Source organism: Eulemur rufifrons, chromosome 7 (assembly GCF_041146395.1).
Source record: "Eulemur rufifrons isolate Redbay chromosome 7, OSU_ERuf_1, whole genome shotgun sequence".
Classification (NCBI taxonomy): domain Eukaryota; kingdom Metazoa; phylum Chordata; class Mammalia; order Primates; family Lemuridae; genus Eulemur; species Eulemur rufifrons.
This window is the reverse complement of record NC_090989.1, coordinates 82,095,907-82,117,024: the sequence shown is the minus strand read 5'-3', so window position 1 is coordinate 82,117,024 and position 21,118 is coordinate 82,095,907. Positions and strand designations below refer to the sequence as shown.

At 35.7% G+C, this 21,118-nt stretch overlaps 1 protein-coding gene across 1 annotated transcript in view; it reads right to left on the bottom strand.

The window, feature by feature from the left end:
- CCDC39 (coiled-coil domain 39 molecular ruler complex subunit) overlaps nt 1–21,118 on the bottom strand; it is a 70,745-nt gene that overhangs the window by 11,019 nt on the left and 38,608 nt on the right. Inside the window, exons 11-14 of the mRNA XM_069472884.1 lie at nt 20,657–20,821; nt 17,232–17,369; nt 15,055–15,263; nt 8,381–8,504 (exon numbers count right to left, since the gene is read on the bottom strand). Of these exons, the coding sequence (XP_069328985.1) occupies nt 8,381–8,504; nt 15,055–15,263; nt 17,232–17,369; nt 20,657–20,821 (636 nt within the window). The remainder of the gene's footprint in view (nt 1–8,380; nt 8,505–15,054; nt 15,264–17,231; nt 17,370–20,656; nt 20,822–21,118) is intronic.

Below are 21,118 nucleotides of genomic sequence, written 5' to 3'. Positions count from 1 at the left end.
CCAGCTGCCAGATCATCTCATAAAGAAGGAAAAGTTTTAGATGAAAAAGAAAAAAGCAAACAAAAGTAGATCAGGTGAAATTCTGAGGGAAAAGTGCCAAAACCTACAAGAGATTCCACAGGAAGAAGTTGCAAAACAGAACAAGAAGGAGCAAGATATATGCAGAGGTCAACTCCCGAAAGGCTTAGAGTCCAGTGAAACGGGCAGGTGGAGCAGTTTGTTTCTCCTTCCCTCACATCTCTGGCAGTCAGCAGGCTCCTGAGCTCCTGGAGAGCCTCTCCACATTCAAAAGCCCAAAAGCGGCTGCCGCCAGTGAACTGGGAGCTTGATGAGGACAAAGCACCAGGCGGCCAGCACCCACAGGGCTGCTTTCTGTTGCCACAGACCCGTGCTGAGACAGCAGGTGCCATGTGCTTCTCCACCCACCCTGTGCCTTTGTCCTCTCCAGGGGGATTCAACCCCTCAGTTTTCCTCTTGCTCGTTCCCACACAAGTACTGGGGGATGGAGCATACTTCCCCCCACAGGAAGGACACACTCTTAGGCCAGGGTGGGATCCTGGAAATGGAAGCTGCCAGCTTGTAGCACCATCGCTGGGGAACTGAGCTAATTTGAGTGCCTACCTGCTGACAGACGCCTGAGGGAGCCTGCAGAGCAGGGGAGGAGGGAGAAGAGTGAAACTGATAGTCACAGCCAGATTATGAATCTCAGCCAGCCCTGCCTGCACAAGCAACCTTTCTCTCGCTGGGTGGGGCCACCTCACCCCTCATCCCTCCGGCAGCTTTTCCCAGAACACTGGGAGCAGAACTTTGACCCCAGCTGAAACAACTAACTTATCAGCTTTTGTGGGCCCAGAGGGTAGGCTCACTCCCTCACCTGCCTCTGCTGTGGTGGAGAATAAGGACTCACTTGGAAGTTCCAGGGTCCCAACAACCGCTTGGGACATTCAAGTGCTTTGCCTGAGGGACAGGAGCCAGTCACAGGTCCCCCAAACAACACTGCATCTTGTTCCTTCTGGCAAGCGCCACCTACTGACAGGGAGGTCAATTTACATAGCCCTTTATAACATTTACTGACTCAGTCATGTAGAGTGTGGTTGATTCTTACCTACAAGCATGACTTACTTGGCCGGGCGCGGTGGCTCACGCCTGTAATCCTAGCACTCTGGGAGGCCGAGGCGGGTGGATCGCTCGAGGTCAGGAGTTCGAGACCAGCCTGAGCAAGAGCGAGACCCCGTCTCTACTAAAAAATAGAAAGACATTATATGAACAACTAAAAATCTATATAGAAAAAATTAGCCGGGCATAGTGGCGCATGCCTGTAGTCCCAGCCACTCGGGAGGCTGAGGCAGTAGGATCGCTTAAGCCCAGGAGTCTGAGGTTGCTGTGAGCTAAGCTGACGCCACGGCACTCATCCTAGCCTGGGCAACAAAGTGAGACTCTGTCTCAACAACAAAAAAAAAAAAAAGCATGACTTACTGTCTCAGAGATTAAACTGCACATGCCATTATAATTCACACTGTTAAGAAGACCACAGGGCTGGGGAAAGAGAAAGGATTTCAAAGACCTCCACCCTCCCTCATCAAAGAGAGACAAGAGGCTGGGCATGGTGGCTCACACCTATAATCCTAGCACTCTGGGAGGTTGAGGCAGGAGGATTGTTTGAGCTCAGGAGTTCGAGACCAGCCTGAGCAAGAGCGAGACCCTATCTCTACTAAAAATAGAAAGAAATTATCTGGACAACTAAAAATATATATAGAAAACATTAGCAGGGCATGATGGCACATGCCTGTAGTCCCAGCTACTTGGGAGGCTGAGGCAGAAGGATCACTTGAGCCTAGGAGTTTGAGGTTGCTGTGAGCTAGGCTGATGCCATGGCACACTAGCCCAGGCAACAGAGTGAGACCCTGTCTCAAAAAAAAAAAAAGAGAGAGAGACAAGAATCTGCCCACACACATAGCTCACCACTGCTATAGCCTACAAACAACTAGCAACTGAGAAAATCACCATGCTAAGGATATCTATAACCAAGGTATCCACCCAAACCTAGAGCATCATGAAAGCACCCACAAGCAAAGTCAAAGTTTCTTGCTCACCATATACTACAGTCACATTGTTACAAGTGTGTGTGTGTGTACGTGTGTGTGTATGGGAGAATCCCCATCTAAACAAGAGAAAAATCCAAAAATAAGAAGTGGCAGCTGCTGCAGAGGGAAAGGAATCAGCAAAAGAACTCTGGAAAGATGAAAAATCAGAGCAAAAGGACACCTCCAAAAGGTAACATTGCGCTCTAGCAATGGATACCAACCAAAATGAAAATATTCAAATGACAGATAAAGAATTCCAAATATGGATTGTAAGGAAGCTCAATGAAATCCAAGAGAAAATGGAAAACCAACTCAAAGAAACTAGAAAATCCAGGAAATGAATGAAAAATTCACAAAAGGGATTGATATATTAAAAAAAAAAACAAATAGATCTTCTGGAAATGAAAAATTCATTTAAGGAAATAACAAAACACAGTGGAAAATTTTAAGAATAGACTACATGAGGCAGAAGAAAGAATCTCAGAGCTTGAAGACAACTCTTTTGAATTAACTCAGTCAAAAATAGAATTAAGAGGAATGAACAAGGCCTACAAAAAATATGAGATTATGTAAAATGGCCAAATACAAGAATCACAGGTATCCCTGAAGATGAAGAAGGAAATGCACAAGGGTTGGAAAACCTATTTGAGGGAATAATTGAGGGAAACTTTTCTGGTCTTTCTAGAGATTTAGATATCCAGGTACAAGAAGCTCCACAAACACCTGGGAGTTTCATCACAAAGAGGCAATTGCCAAGACACATAGTCATCAGACTGACCAGAGTCAACTGGAAGGAGGAACTCATGCAAGCCATGAAGTGAAAACATCAAGTAACTTATGAAGGAAAACCCATCAGCCTAACTGCAGACATCTCAACTGAGCCAGAAGGAACTGGAGCCCCATCTTCAGTCTTCTTAAACAAAACAGTTGCCAGCCTAGAATTTTGTATCCTGCAAAACTAAGTTTCATATATGAAGAAGAAATAAAGACTTCTAGACAAGCAAACACTGAGGGAATTTGTCAAGACCAAACCAGCCCTGCAGGAAATACACAGAACTGCATTATACATGGATCAGCACAATAGACACCCACCAGTATAAAACCACCCAAAAGCTAAAGCTAAAGCTCAGAGCTAAAGCTAAAGCTCATATAAAACAATAGCTCAACTGGAACCCATTCTACTAAGTGAAGTATCCCAAGAATGGAAAAATAAGCACCACATGTACTCACCATCAAATTGGTTTCACTGATCATCACCTAAGAGCACATTTAGGAATAACATTAATCAGGTGTCGGGCAGATGTGGGGGGGGAGGGGATGGGTGTATACATACATAATGAGTGTGATGCACACCATCTAGGGGATGGGCACACTTGAAGCTCTGATCAGGGTGGGCAGGGGGCAAGGGCAATATATGTAACCTAAACATTTGTACCCCCATAATATGCTGAAATAAATAAATAAAACAATAGCTCAAGAGGTAAAACAAAGCAACAAGGTAGTACCTAACAGGATGAACAGAACAGCTTCCCATATATCAATTCTATCAATCAACATAAACAGTCTGAATGGCCCATTCAAGAGACATAGGCTGGTTGAATGGATGAAAAAAATAAATCCCAAGATCTGCTATCTACAGGAAACACATCTAACCACCAAGGACTCATAGAGACTCAAAGTGAAGAGATGAAAAAAAAATAATACACGCATACAGAAACCAAAAGAAGGCAGGTGTAGCCAATCTCATATCAGATAAAATTGACTTTAAATGAACAATAGAGGCCGGGCGTGGTGGCTCACGCCTGTAATCCTAGCACTCTGGGAGGCCGAGGTGGGTGGATCGTTTGAGCTCAGGAGTTCGAGACCAGCCTGAGCAAGAGCGAGACCCCACCTCTACTAAAAATAGAAAGAAATTATATGGACAGCTAAAAATATATATAGAAAAAATTAGCCGGGCATGGTGGCGCATGCCTGTAGTCCCAGCTACTCGGGAGGCTGAGACAGGAGGATCGCTTGAGCTCAGGAGTTTGAGGTTGCTGTGAGCTAGGCTGACGCCACGGCACTCACTCTAGCCTGGGCAACAGAGTGAGACTCTGTCTCAAAAAAAAAATAAATAAATAAATAAATAAATGAACAATAGAAAAAAGAGACAAAGATGGGCATTATATAATGATAAAGGGAGAAATTCAACAAAAAGAGATAACAATCCTAAATATTTATGCACCTAACACAGTAGCACACAGATTCATAAAGCAAACAGATAAACAAAGAGATAAACAGCAGCATCATAATTGATGCTAAGCAAAGAGATAAACAGCAGCATCCTAATTGTTAGGAACCTCAACACCCCACTGACAGATCATCCAAGCAGAAAATAAAGAAAGAAACACCAGACTTAAATTTGACTCTAGAGCAAAAAGGACCAACAGACATTTACAGAACACTTTATCCAAAAACTACTGAATGTCCATTCTTCTCATCAGCACATGGAGCACTCTCCAAGATTGATCATATCTTTGTCCATAAAATATGTCTCAAAACATTCAAAAAATCAGAAATTGTACCATGTATCTTCTCAGACCACAATACAATAAAACTAGAAATTAACTCCAGGAGAAACACTCAATTCTACATAAAGTCATGAAAATTAAACAACATGCTTCTGAACAATTATTGGTTCAATAATGAAATTAAGATGGAAATCAAAAGATTCCTTGAACTGAAAGACAAAGGGGACACAAGCTAACAAAATCTACGGGATTCAGCAAAAGCAATCCTAGAAGAAAATTCATAGCCTTAAATGCCTACATCAATAAGACAGAAAGATCACAAATTAACAATCCAGTGTCTCAAGGAACTAGAAAAGGAAGAGCAAACCAAACCCAAAGCCAGCAGAAGAAAAGAAATAACTACTGTCACAGCAGAACTAAACAAAAGGGAAAGCAAAAATAAAACAATACAAAGGATCGATGAAACCAAGTGTTGGTTCTTTGAAAAGATAAACAAAATTGATAGGCCTCTTGCTAGATTAACCAGGAATAGAAAAGAAAGGACCCAAAATAAACTCAATCAGAAATGAAAAAGGAAATATTACAACTGATACTATAGAAATACAAAAATCATCTATGTATACTGTGAAAATCTCTATGCCCACAGAAACCATAGAGGAAATGGACTAACTCCTAGAAATACACAACCTCCAAAGACTCAGTCAGGAAGAAATAGAACTCCTGACTAGACCAGTAACAAGAAATGGGATTGAAGCAGTAATAAAAAATAAAATATTCCAACAAAAGAAAAATCTCCAGGCCAAATGGATTCACAACCATATTTTATCAGATCTACAAAGAAGATCTGGTACCCATACTGCAGAAATTATTCCATAACACTGAGAAGGAGAGAATCCTCCCCAACTCATTCTATAATGCCAGTATCACATTGATACCAAAGCTAAGAAAAGACACAAAAAAAGAAAACTACAAATAAATATCCCTTATGAATATAGATGAAAAAATCCTCAATAAAATACTAGCAAACCAAATTCAATAGCACATCAAAAAAATAATGCACCATGACCCAAGTGGGCTTCATCCCAGGGATGCAAGGATGACTGAACATACATAAATCAATAAATGTGATTCACCATATATACAGACAGAGGCAGAAACAAAGACCATATGATCATCTCAACAGATACAGAAAAAGCATTTGAAAAACTTCAGCACCCTTTCATGATAAAAACTCTCAACAAACTAAGCATAGAAAAGAACACATCTCAAGATTATAAAAGCCATACATGACAAACCCATAGCCAACAACATACTGAATGGGGAAAAGTGGAAAGTATTCCCACTGAGAACTGAAATAAAACAATGGTGCTCAATGTCACCACTTCTATCCAACATAGTGATGGAAGTCTTAGCCAGAGCAATCAGGCAAGAAAAAGAAATAGGTATCCAAACCAGGAAAGAGGAGGTCAAACTATGACTTTTTGCTGATGATACGATCTTATACCTAGAAAACTCCAAAGACTCCACCAAGAGACTCTCCGAATTGATAAACAAATTGAGCAAAGTCTGAGGTTACAAAATTGATGTACACAACTCACTAGCATTTCTACACACCAGTAACAGTCAAGCTGAGAGTCAAATCAAAGACTCACTACCATTCACAATAGCTTCCATGAAAATAAAATACCTAGGAAAATACCTAACCAACGAGGTAAAAGTGCTCTACAATGAGTACTACACAGATGACACAAACAAATGGAAAAATATACCATGCCCAAAGATTGGTTGAATCAATACGGTTAAAATGTCTATACTACCCAAAGTGATTTACAGATTCAATGCAATCCTCATCAAAATATCAATGGCATATTTCACAGATCTAGAAAAAATAATTCTATGCTTCCTTTGGAACAGAAAGGAGCCCAAATAGCCAATGCAATCTTAAGGAAAGAGAACAAATCTGGAGGCATCACACTACTACACTTCAAACTATACTATAAGGTTATAGTAACCAAAACAGCAGGGTATTGGCACAAAAATAGAGACATAGACCAATGGAACAGAACTTAGAACCCAGATATAAAACCATCCACATACAGCTAATTGATATTTGACAAAGCAGACAACAATATACCCTGGAGAAAAGAAACCCTATTCAATAAATGGTGCTGGGAAAATTGGATAGCCACATTCAGAAGAATGAAGCAGGATCCATATCTCTCACCTCTCACAAAAATTAATTCAAGATGGATAAAAGATTTAAACGTAAGGCATGAAATCATAAGAACTCTAGAAGAAAATGTCAGGAAAACTCTTCTAGATATAGCCTGGACAAAGAATTTTCAAAGAAGACCCTGGTAGCAATCGTGGCAACAACAAAAGTAAATAAATGAGACTTGATTACAATAATAGAAAAGAGCTTCTGTAGAGCTAAGGAAATAATCAATGGAGCAAATAGACAACCTACAGAATGAGAGAAAATATTCACAAGCTACGCATCTGCTAACGAGCTAGTAACCAGAATCTACAAAGAACTCAAGCAATTTAGCCAGAAAAAAAACAAAACCCCATTAAAAACTGGGCAAAAGACATAAATAGAACCTTTTCAAAAGAAGATAGACAAGTGGCCAATAAACATATGAAAGAATGCTCAACATAATTAATCATCAGGGAAATGAAAATTAAAACCACAATGAGGTATCACCTTATCTCAGTCAGAATGGCTTTTATTAAAAAGTCCAAAAAAATAGATGGTGGTGTGGAAGCAGAGAGAAAGGAATGCTTATATACTATTGGTGGGAGTGCAAATTAGTACAACCTCCATGGAAAACAGTATGGACATTCCTGAAAGAACTAAAAGTAGACCTACCATTTGATCCAGGAATCCCACTACTGGGTATTTATACAAAAGAAAAGAAGTCATTTTATCAAAAAAGACAGTTGTACTTGAACATTTATTGCAGCACAATTCACAATTGCAAAAATGTGGAATCAACCCAAGTGCCCATCAGTTCATGAGTGTATTAACAAAATGTGGTATATGTACACTCTGGAATATTATGCAGCCATTAAAAAGGATGAATTAAGGCCTTTTGCAACAATTTGGATGGAACTGAAGATGATTATCCTAAGTGAAGTATCTAGAGAATGGAAAAACAAACACCACATATACTCACTATTAAATTAGAACTAACCAATAGCACAGATGTGGACAGAGAGAAGTAAAACTCAGCAGAATTCATGCAGAGGGCAGGCTGGAGAAGAGGGTGAGCAAACACCTACCTAACGGATACAATGAACACTATCTGGGTGATGGGAGCACTTATAAGAAGCATAACAAAGTTGATACATGTAACCAAAAACATTTATACCCCCATAATATTTTGAAATAAAAAATTAAAAAAAGGAAAAAATAAATAAAAGGGTGTTTCAGACCCCTTTCCCCAAAAATAGAAGAGAAAAAATATGGTCGTATGGAATAACCTGAACTCAAGAGAGGAAGGGTTTTGGAACAAATGAGCAATAGGTTTTGCGAACAAGAGGGCAGTACTTTAACCTCATAGACTGGAGGTATATAGAACTAATAATGCTTCAGTATCTTTATCTAGCACTAATGTTTTGGCCCTTATTAAGTACAATGGTTAATGGCCCTAATTAAGTAAAATAGTTGCTAAATTTCTTGGAGAAAAAATTGCCATTTTTGTTCTTTTAAATCCAGAGGATTCCTATGAGTTAACAAAGAAAGAATACTTCATACTATCACAACTGTAAATCAATTAAAATTACCTTTATTACATAATAGGCCTGTGTTTTCTCCTCTTCTCCTTCAGGAGGCAGCATAACAACGGTAAGAATTTCATATCTATTCTTCAGCTTATCAATTTTACTTAGCCGATCATGAAACTCAGTGCTAATATGAAAAGAAAAAGAAAGATTAAACACTGAAAAACAAATAACTTTGTGTTGTTATTGAAGACAATTGGATTTGTGTTACTGCTGAACTCAAGCAGTTTACATGTGTTCTGACTTTTAAATTTAATGATACAGTGTGAAATGTGTCAGATTTTACCCTACTTGAAGACTAATGAGTTAACCTGCCACAGTTTCATGGATGCTGATAGAAGACACAATTTCTGTGTCAGAGACAAAGGACTTTATCACTCATCATGCAGGAAGTGGTATAAGCTTCCTGTCTATATTGGTTCCCTTTGCTCCCCGTATCCCATTGGGTCAAGAAAGGGCTCAAGTGGATGTTGCACACAGAGTAGATCTGCATCACAGCTTAGGAACCTCAAGCTCAGGTAACCCAAATATTTTACAATGGGAAATAAGCAAACATGCCTAACTTTTGCTCCAGAGGGAGAAACTAGGTCTAGTTTCTGAAGCTATTTGCTATTCAAACATCTTTGAAAAGATAGCCCAGAACAGGAAAGTTAGTGCCTCTCTTTGCAAGGTATGACAAAATATGAGAAACTCATGGAGAATTGTCTTCCAGCATTCAGATTCAGATTCTTTTTTTTCTTTTTTTTTGTCTAGCCCATTCTTCTGCAGAAACAAATTCAGATTCTTAAAATCTGTTGATTAGGTTTTCCTTTTATTTCAGTAAATTTATATTTTATGAGCAATTTTTAGAACTTATTTTATAATAATACTAGTAATGCAAATATATGCATAGCAATATAGAGGGTGACTCTGTCTGCTACAATTTCATGAAAGTAAGCTATCCAAGCATGGAAAAAATAATTCTTCAACCTACCTGTTTTTCTACTTTAGAGAGAACTAATGGTAAAATATATTTGGTGTCAGAAGTTACAGTTTTCCTTATTTTTAATTATCACTATTATTTCATCAGAAAATATTTACTCATCCTTTATCTAATCATAAAAGACTTACTGGCTTTCAAGCTTAAGATGGCGGACTGAGCACAAGTAAATTTTTCCTCCTTTCTAAAATGGAAAAGATTTTTTAAAAAAATATAACAGCTTTAGGAAAAAGAAAGACACAATTTTTTCATGAATTCATGGAAAAATGGAAAACAGATGGGATAAGATTAATGGGGAAAAAGATAGATACACACACAGAAGATTACTGCAGAAGCAAGAGCCATTTTCTACCAAAGAAATCTAGAGAAAATCTAGACTCAAGAATAAGAAAGAAAAAGAGCAAGAGTTATCTGTGAGGCTATTATCAATGGGTAATTAATAAAGGGACTGTCTACAGATCATCTGGGCCACTTCTCTGAACCCCTTAAAGTATACAGAGATGTTGGCAGGAATGTTTTCTACTCTGATGATAAAAAAAAAAATCACCATAGTTCCTACCATGTATGTTAGAGCTGGAAAGAGAAAAAAGAACATAAAGTAATTCCAGGCTTCCACCACAGTGGAAATAAATGAAAAAGAAAGGCAGTTCCACTTAGGAATGAAATAAAGTCTTCACCACTCAAATAAACACCTCCTAACTTTCATAAGCTTGGAAGTCCTAACCCTGCCTAATACCTACCTATGCTCCTTACAGAACAAACTAGCCCAGAGCCTACAGTCAGTCTTACCATTCAGGGGAGAGATCTATTGGAGAAAGAGATCTGCCTAATTGCCGAGGAAACCTCTACCAGCTCGCTATCAATATCCACTGATTACTAATTAAGCATTTATTAATAAATATTAACAGAAGGTCAAGGACCATTAGACATTTATGGGAAGTTAAAAGCATAAATGGAAAGAACAAAATGAACAAAGAACAGACGTTGGGAGAAATAGAGATAATGCACAGAAAAGAAGATAGAAAGTATTTTTCTCTTTAAAAGTATTTTGATTAATATCCTCTAAAAGATAAGAGGATACTGATTCCAAAAACACCATGTAACAAAGTAGGCTGCTATGAAAAGAAAAGACCAATGAATGAACAACAATTCTTGCAAATAAGTTTTCCTTTTCAATGTAATGGCAGTGAAGAATACAGATTGAGTAAGTAATCTGGACAGATGGAGAAGGGGGGAGATTAGGCAGAGGGAAGGGGAATAGGCAGAGAGAGAGAATGAGTATATCAGAGAAAACAGAATAAAAAAGAGTAAAAAAAAGTAAAATGAGAGAAGAGAAACCTGGAGGACAGATCTAGGAGAGCCAATATCTACTAAAAATGAGCAACAAATGGGAAGAACAGAGAGAATGGTAGTGAGAAAAAAATTAAAGTGGTAATAGAAAAATATTCCCCTGACCTGAAGAAAAACTTGAATGAAATAACTGAAAGAGCTCACTCATCAAGGGTCAAGCAAGAAAAACAAAAAGCTACAAAACACCCAGACATATACAGGGGAATTATGAAACATCGAGGATGAAAAGACTGTCCCAAAGCTTCCAGAAAGAAAAAAAAAACAAAAACCAGGTTCCCTACAAAGTAAATTGAACTAACCTAGAATCAGACATCTCATAAACAACATAATATAGAAGAATATGAAACAATGCTTTACAATGTTCTAGTGTAATTTCAAATATTTGAGGACTAAAAAGTTTCAGAAAAATCTAATTCTGAAAAACAAATTAAAAATCATACTCCAAAGAAATTCCAGGAAAATAGGATGACAAGAAACATATGAAAGAATGTTAAATTAGGAAATAAGTAAAACACCTAGGTAAGTTGAAATTATTGCTGACAATTGGCTGTGCAGCTTAGAGCAAGTTAAGGAAAGGAGTTCTTTAAAAAGTAGAGACATAATATTTAAAACAACAAACAACAAGAAGAAACTATAATCAGTGATTTCAACAATAAATGAAAGATGAGAAGAGGGAAAGTATAAGTAAAAGATGCTGAAGTCTTATTTTTTGAGGAAAGGGAAAGTAATAGGAACTAAGTATTCTTCAATATTCATAAAGAAATTGAAAGATTAAAATTTCTTTTGAATTTAAGAATAAGCAACAAAACAACTAAAATTAGAATGTATATCTTCCAAATAATTAAAGAGGAAAAAATAGAAAACAAAATTCAGTAAAAACAATGAAAGGCAAGAAAGAAAGAATGAATACATGGCAACTTCTTAATGTTTCTTGAAAAGTTAAATATATATCTATCATATGATCCAGCAATTTCACTCCTAGGTATTTACCTAATAGAAAAGGAAGTATATGTCCATATCAAGAACACATGTGTTCATAGACGCTTTGTTGTATTAATAATAGCTAAAAACTGGAAACAAATGTCCATCATCAGGTAAACGCATAAACAAATTGGGGTAAACACATACAATGAAATACTACTATTTAGCAATAGAAAGCCAGCATCAGCAAACCATCCTGCCTCCACCTGTTTTTGTACAGCCCACATGCAAAGAATGACTTTTACATTTTCAAATGGTTTTTCAAAATGAAAGAATTATATTTCATTAAAATGAAAATTATATGAAATTCAAATTTTGATGCCCATAAAATTTTATTGGAACACAGCCACACTCATTTATTTACATATAGCCTATGGCTGATTTCACTTTAAAATGGCAGAATTGAGTTATTGAAACAAAGACTATATGGCCTGAAAAGAACTATAATATTCATTATCTATCCCATATAGAAGAAAGAATGTATTATTAATATACACTACATAGATGAATTTCAAAATAATTATGCCAAATGAAAATAGCCAGAAAAAAAGAGTGCCTACTACTGGATTCCATGTATATAAAGCTCTTGAAAATGCAATCAATTATGGATAAGAAACAGATCAACAGTTGTCGAGAGAGAGAAACATGGGGAGGGACTGACTGGAAGGAAGAATTACAACGAGGCACCAGGAGATTTGTGGGGGTGATGGATATGTTAACTATCTCGATTGTGAGGATGGTTTCTCAGGTATATATATATGTCAAAACATATCAAAGTGATCGCTTTAAAGATGTGCAATATATTGTATCTCAATTATGCCTCAATAAAGTTGTTTTTTAAAATAAAACTCCAAGTAAGACAATGAAAAGCAGGAAAGGCAAAAAATAGAAAACATGGCAATATCAATTTTTGTGAGGCACAGTTAAAATAATACTCAGAGAGATTTTTTAACCATCAAAGCTGAAAATTAATAAGCTATGCATGTATCTCAAGAATTTGGAAAGAGAACATGAAAGACACAAAAAGAAAGAAAAAATAGTAAAGGTAAGATCAGACACTAACAAAATAATGAGTAAACAATAGGGGAAAGATCAATAAGAGTTCATAATTTTCAAACACTGATAAAACTGATTAACTTCCGCTAAGAATATCCTACCCCAAAAAAGAGAAGTCTCAAATAACCAATATTAGGAATTAAAAAGTGGTTATCTCTAAAACCACCATAGCTATTAAATAATAAAATGATATTATAAACAACTTTATGGCAATAACTTTGAAGTTTTGGATAAAATGAAAAAATTTTCCTAGGAAAAAATATAATTTACCAAAACTAAGGTGAAAAGAAATAGAAAATCTGCATTGTCCTATAGCCCTTAAATAAATTGAGCCAATAGTTGAAAATCTTCCCCCATAGAAAACCCCAGGCCCTCAATGGCTTTACCAGTTGGGTCTTTGAAAATTCAAGAAAGATAATTCTATTCTTTTATATACTTATCTAGGGTATAGAAAAGTAAGAAATACACACAAATCATTTTATGAAGGCAGACATAACCTTAATAACCTGATAACCTTACGATGGAGCAACGGAGCAAGAATTGTGGGTCATTTTTACACATGAGCTTAGATGCAAAAACTGTGTAAAAATATTCCCAAACAAAATCTAGATATACAAAAAATAATGTAACAGACAAGTTGGGTTTATTTCAGAATGTAAGGCTGATTTAACTTGGAAAATTGATCAATATAATTAATTACATTAACAGATTAAAGAAGCCATACCATGTTAACTAATACAGAAAAAGCACATAATAAAAGTCAACATTTATTCCCGATTAAACAAATTAAAACAATCTTTTAGCAAAGAATAAAAATAGATGGAAGCTCACCTAATATGATAAAGGATATCTCAAAAAAACAAAACCATACAGCAAACCTTACATTTAATGATAAACCAATGAAAGCTTTCCCTTTGAGACCAGGCACAAGACAAGGGTAACTGTAATCACCACTGCTATTCAGTATTAAACTGGAAAAAAATAAAAATTTTAAAGATTGGAAAGAAAGAAAGAAACTATTATTATTTGAAAATGCTAAGAATGAAACACAATGCCAAGAAAATTAGAATCTACAGATCAATTGTTAGAATTAATTATGAGTTTAAGCAAGGTTGCTGAACACTTAATATACAGAAATCAACTGTATTTCTATATACCAGTAACGAACCAAAAATAAGATGTTTTAAAAAGAGATAACACTGACAATCATATAAAAAAAATAACATGTAGTCAGGAATAATCTTTTAAAAGGTAGGCAAAACCTCTATGTAAAAACTGCTTCAATAGATGCAGCTACTGGGTATCTATAAGGAAAGGCATGTTATTACTGACTCTTACCACAAACCATACACAAAAATCAATTCCAAGTAAATTAATAATCTCAATGTAAAAGGAAGAATCTAGAGAATAAAGAATTAATCAAAGGAAAGAGCTTAGATTTATGGCTATAATATGCTCTATATCTTATATTAAAAGCCTTTTCAAAAGAAAAGAAAAAGATGGACATCCAGGATAGTTGAGGAAGCAGCCAGTTCTCCTGACATTACCCTTATATTTTTTTTTCAAAATTCTTTTTTTTTTTTTTTTTTTTGAGACAGAGTCTCACTCTGTTGCCCGGGCTAGAGTGCCATGGCATCAGCCATCAGCCTAGCTCACAGCAACCTCAAACTCCTGGGCTCAAGCAATCCTACTGCCTCAGCCTCTCAAGTAGCTGGAACTACAGGCATGTGCCACCACGCCTGAGTAATTTTTTCTATATATATGTTTTTTTTTTTTTTTTTTTTTTGAGACAGAGTCTCACTCTGTTGCCCAGGCTAGAGTGAGTGCCGTGGCGTCAGCCTAGCTCACAGCAACCTCAAACTCCTGGGCTCAAGCAATCCTCCTGCCTCAGCCTCCCGAGTAGCTGGGACTACAGGCATGCACCACCATGCCCGGCTAATTTTTTCTATATATATATTTAGCTGTCTCTATAATTTCTTTCTATTTTTAGTAGAGATGGGGTCTCACTCTTGCTCAGGCTGGTCTCGAACTCCTGAGCTCAAATGATCCGCCCACCTCGGCCTCCCAGAGTGCTAGGATTACAGGCGTGAGCCACCGCGCCCGGCCTCTATATATATGTTTTTAGTTGTCCAGCTAATTTCTTTCTATTTTTAATAGAGACGGGGTCTCGCTCTTGCTCAGGCTGGTCTCGAACTCCTGAGCTCAAATGATCCACCTGCCTCAGCCTCCCAAGAGTGCTAGGATTACAGGTGAGAGCCACCATGCCCGGCCTAAAATTCCTTTAGCAGAGTTTTAAAACTCTAACAATTACCTTATGTTTTGCCGTTCTTGATCAACATATCTTATTTGTGATGTAAGCATTGTTTTGTGAACTTTAATTTCTTCAGTTCGCTCTTCCATAGCTGTGTATAACTGCTGTTTTCTTTTTTCCAGGGAAAGAACTTCTTCTGCCTTATTATGAAGCATTTCTCGAGTACGTTTAACTTCAAGTTTTAAAAGATTGTCCTCTATCATCAAATCCTATCCACATAAAAAAAAATTGTCAAATATTTAAACTACCTATTTTTATACCAAAACTAAAATATTTTTATTGCTGTAAAAGTCAGACATGAAAATAAGTTTTTCTAACTCGACCATTGACTAAGATATCAACCAGGGTTAAATTTAGATTGCTTGGAGTCATGACTAGTTTCTCTTTTCTTTTCTCTTAAAATAAAGGGGCTTATGGCTATTCCAGATCATTTCTTATAATTCAATTTTAAATTCAAGCTTTACTAAAAAACATAAAGAAAAAGTTATTCCTGAAATTAAAACTTACAATGTCTAGAAAACATATAAAGTCCTAAGAATGAGCATTTTTATACTCTGAATCTCAAAAAATAATGTGGAAATAAATTTTTATTTAAAAAAAAATTCAGTCACAAGTACTGATGTAGGAGCACACAAATAGACCAACTTTCAGAATAGAAACTCCAGAAATGAACACTCCAGAATATAAGATTTTACTGTTTCATAAACATAGCTTTTCAGTTGGAGAAAAGATTAGATTCCTACATCTTACATGTACCAAAAATATATTCCAGATGAATGAAAAAAAATTAATAGAAGAGATTAAATCAGTGCAACTACTAGACTTAGTAAATATTTGTCTAATTTTTAGTGTGACAAAAAAGTTTCTAAGCATAAAAATTATAAAGCGAAAAAACCCTAAAGATTTGATGTTTACAAAAGATTTTACAAAAACACTGAATAAAAATTTATAGGTAAATTGGTAAAATATTGACAATATTTATGATGGAGATAATATTTTTACATATGAAAATCTTTTACAAAGCAATATAAACCTCCCAGTGGAAAAATGGGACAAGAATATAAACTAGAAATCCAAAAAGAAAAATTATGGAACATGACATAATGGAAAAAATGTTTTAAACATTTTTATTTAAACATAAATGTTTTAAATTTTATCCTTAAGCAAAATGTTTTAAGTGGTCACCAATTTAAAAAATATAGACCAAAACAATGAGAAACTGTGTTTGCCTACCAAACTGGCAACAATTTTATAATTAGAATATCCAGCCTTGGTGGTGGTGAATAAAATAGAATGTTTAAATACTGCTCGTGGGAGTATTAATCTAACCCTCTATAAGGCAACTGGGCTTAAAAATAGTTTCAAGACACCAAAAATATTCATTTCCTTTTGAACCATAACTATACAGCTAGGAATTTTTTTTGTTGTTGAGATAGAGTCTCACTCTGTTGCCCGGGCTAGAGTGCCATGGTGTCAGCCTAGCTCACAGCAACCTCAAACTCTTGGGCTCAAGCAATCCTACTGCCTCAACCTCCCAAGTAGCTGGGACTACAGGCATGTGCCACCATGCCTGGCTAATTTTTTCCATATATTTTTAGTTGTCTGGTTAATTTCTTTCTATTTTTTAGCAGAGACGGGGTCTCGCTCTTGCTCAGGCTGGTCTCAAACTCCTGACCTTGAGCGATGCTCCCACCTCGGCCTCCCAGAGTGCTAGGATTACAGGCGTGAGCCACCATGCCTGGCCTACAGCTAGGAATTTATCTCAAGGAACTAACTGAACAACTGTAGTATGATATTTGTACGTTGTACATGATAGTACTATTTATGTTAATAATAGCTGAATATTAGAAAGGAATACATATCCAAAAAATAGGAGATGGTTCAATAAATTATAACTTCATGCAATGAACTTTTAGGCAACCTTTAAAAAATATTTTTAGAGAATAATGTTTTAGGAAGCATGTATAATATATTAAAAACTTTTTAAATATAACATGTAAGACCAATTTTCTTTAAAAGACTGGAAGGAAGAAATGGACCTTAACACTGTTTATCTTGGGTACGGTGATTAAAGTGACTTATTTTCTTCTTCATAACTTGCTATATTTTAAAAATTTTCTACAATTAACATAAAACATATGGTTTTAATACTATACATGCTTATAATTTTATTGTACCTGTTTAAAAGCTTTGGCTTTTTTAAGTTCTTTCTCTGATCTCTCAATGAAAAGGTTTAGTCCATTTATTTCATTCATAAGGGACTGCTTTTCATCACAGTTTTTAGTGTTTGACTTCTTGATAAAATAAAGATCATTCTGTAAAAATAAAAAAGTATATGAATGTATTTTTTAAAAAACACCTATATTAAGTACATACTGTATTAAACATATCTTACATTAAATTATATACTCAAATATTTATAATAAGCAGATGTTTTAATCTCTCTCTTCACACTGTGTCTCCAATATAATGTACATGGATATTCATACAGAAACATTTTCATTTTTATCATCTATTGATGTTTTGGGTTTAGTACGAGTTCAGTAATTCTAGGAAATATTATGTATGGTTCCAGTTCAACCTAGTGAATTACAGCTGTCCCTCAGTATTCTTGGAAAATTGGTTCCAGGAGAGCCTCCACGCCCCCACACATATACACACACCAAACTCCATGGATGCTCAAGTCCCTTATATAAAACAGCATAGTATTTACATAGAACCTATACATATCCTCCTGTATACTTTAAATCATCTCTAGATTACTTATAATACCAATACAATGTAAATGCTATGTAAATAGTTGTTATACTGTATTGTTTATGGAATAATGGCAAGAAAAAAGTCTGTATATGTTCAGTACAGGAGCAACCATCCATTTTTTTCCTTTTTCTTTTTTTCCTTTTTTCTGTCTTTTTTTTTCTCCATCCATTTCTTTTTCTGAATATTTTCGATCCTCATTTGGTTGAATTCACAAATGCATAATCAGTGGATACAGAGTGCTGACTGTATTAGGTGACTGCTATTTATGAGAAGGAAGCATACATTCTAGGTCATTACGTGGTTCACACTCCCATTCGGCAGTTTATTGTTTAATTCTATTCAAGTCCCAGATGGTAAAAACATCAATATTCTGAGAAAGCATAGGGTCCTGGTTAACAGTACAAGCTCTGGAAATAGATGGCCTTAATTACATACTAGCCATCTGACCCAAGTGTGATCTACTTTTCCCAGTTTCCTCATCTCTAAAATGGAGAGGAAAACAATTCCTACCTCCCTGGATTGTTGTGAAGATTAAAGATGTTACTATCAAAGAGTTGTGTACAACAGTGCTTGACACATAAAAGTTCCATGTGAATGTCAGCTATCATTATTATTATTCTTACATATATAACCACATATTCTAGAGAAAAAAATATTTGAGAAGATCTAATTCCATCAGATGCATACATAGTTCACACATACCCAGATACCAATTTTCTAGTTTTATACCAGTTTGTGTCCCTTTTCCCACCCAGAACCAGAATAAGGTTTGTGCTCTTAGTCCCTTCTTGTTTCCTAAATCAAAACTTTCCAGTTCCAAGATATTTCTTTCTCTCTCTCCCTCCCTCCTTCTCTCTCTCTCTCTTTTTCCCTTCCTTCCTCTCTCCTTCTCTTTCTCATTGCCTATATTTTCCTGAAGTATCAGGACCTATGATTGTACCAAGATAGTAAGAAGAAGAATTTTTTGCTTTATTGTGATTTCATAAAATTAAATTTAGAACAAAAGAATTAAAATTTAATGTGATTTTCAACCTGAAGAAATTAGTTTCCATTATGTAAAATAGGGTTGGAATGGCATGGGAGAGGGCATACCGAATGACTGTATGATCTGATGCTACTATTGAACAGAGTAAATCTTTGTTAGGTTAACTAGATTTAATATATTTTTAAAATTCACCTGCATTTCTATTAATTTATTTATCTCTCTGTTAAAAACCAGAGTTGAATAGACATAAGCACTAGTTAACTGTATAATGCAGAGGCCAGTCAGGGTAGTTAAAAGGGAGAAAAACTATAACCATTCGCACGCAGCAACAGACTAGGGGCAAGAAACATGTTCAGAGACAAAAGTCATCCTCCTATCGTTCTGTACCATTAATATTCTCAAAGTCTAAATAATCAAAACAATACCACGTATTGAGTGCCTACTAAAAGATCTGTGCTAAGACATACATTGCTTCTAGTTCTCCCAAATGCCCTAAAATGATATCAATCTTTTCCCCATTTAATAAACAAGTAAACTAGGGCTCAGAAAAGTTAAAATAGCAGTAGTGATATAACCTTGAAATTCAAAACCAGGTCTATCTGATCCCAAAGCATGTGTTCTTTTCCCTTAAACTATAGTAACAGTTAAAAAAATATTTCAACAGAAGACAAACTATTCCAAACCAAAATTTTGTCACCTTAAAAGAAAAAAAGGGAAAAAAAGTAACAGCTGTCTTTCACCTTTTATAGCCTTCAAGGAATTCAGGGCAGTTCTTCTTGAAACCACTAGAGGACACTCATCGCTAGTCTTTTCTGTGGTAAATAACAACCTTTAAACCCTGGGGAGTTCTTACCCCATTCAGGTCCACACTCTCACTTTTGCTCTCTTATTCTCCAGTCAAACTTTAACACAGGTTTTATATTACAAGCATAAAAGTAATAAATAATAAGTAGTAATTAAAAGTAATAAAATTCCTAAAGATAAAGAACATTCTCACCTTAACAGAATTGAGTCATTTTAAATATAGTAACTAAATAAATATTTGAATAACACAATAGCTGACTCATAAACAAGCAGCTTCTTTTAGATGGCATTTCAGAGATAAAGGGAAATCAAGTTATTTGTTAAGACAGATACATAATAGAAAGCTAGAATTTATCAATGTTCCAAACAGGGTACTCTTAATATTTTGAAGTTAAATGAACCAGGGATCAAATCCTAGCTCTCCATGTACTAGCTGTGTAACACTGGACAAGTTACTTAATTTGTAAAACAGGTAATAATATCTTCCTCACAAGACATTTATAAGGATTAAATGAAATAAAATACTAGAAGCATGTAATATAATATTTAGCATATAGTAAATGCTTAATCAATGATAACATCACATTCTAGTAGTCAGTATAGAAATATGAACATCTGTTCACACTGCTTTTTTAATGGAAACAGGGTCTTGCTTTGTTCCCCAGGCTGGAGTGCAGTGCCCCAATCATAGCTCATTGTTAGCTCCAACTCCTGGGCTCAAGCAACTCTCCCATATCAGCCTCCTAAGTAGCTGGGACTACAGATGCATGACACCACAACTGCCTAATTTGTTAAGTTTTCCTTTTTTTAGAGATAGGGTCTCACTATGTTGCCCAGGTTAGTCTCAAACTCCTAGCCTCAAGAGATCTTCCAGCCTTGGCCTCTCAAAGTGCTGGGATTACAGGCATGAGTCACCATACCCAGCCCATACATTTGTTATATATGTGGGTAGACTGGCACTCACCCTAACCAAAGTAGTCTTAGGAACATGTTGACTTAAAACAGAATAACTAATAGCTAGAATATTTGAAAAATAAAAAGCATTTAAGTTACATGAAGCTTCTTGATCTGTGCTTCCAAAATGCCAAATGTACATTTTTTCTCCTCCAATGACTTCTTAAGTTCAACAATTTTTGCTTCAAGGGTGTGTTTTTCTTCTGAATTAATTTCTCCCTTTAACCGTGACATTCTCCTTTCCATTTGTTGAATTAAAAAATCCTGTTATGTTTTTAAAAAGAAGTTAGTAGGAAGAAACAATTAAAAGCATTTCTATAAATGTAAAACCACAATAAATACTTTTTAATGCATTTTGTCTGGGCATCATCATTTAGTAAAGTCACTTTAGTCCTTCGGTAATGCAGGATAAAATTCTTCTTACACTAGGGGGAACAAAAACAAACTATTCTTCAACAATTAGGGTACATGATAGACACAGAAGTAATATCCCTAAAATGTAATACCTCAGGGGAAGTTCATCATGCTACCATGATGGAACCATGAATTTACATGAACATG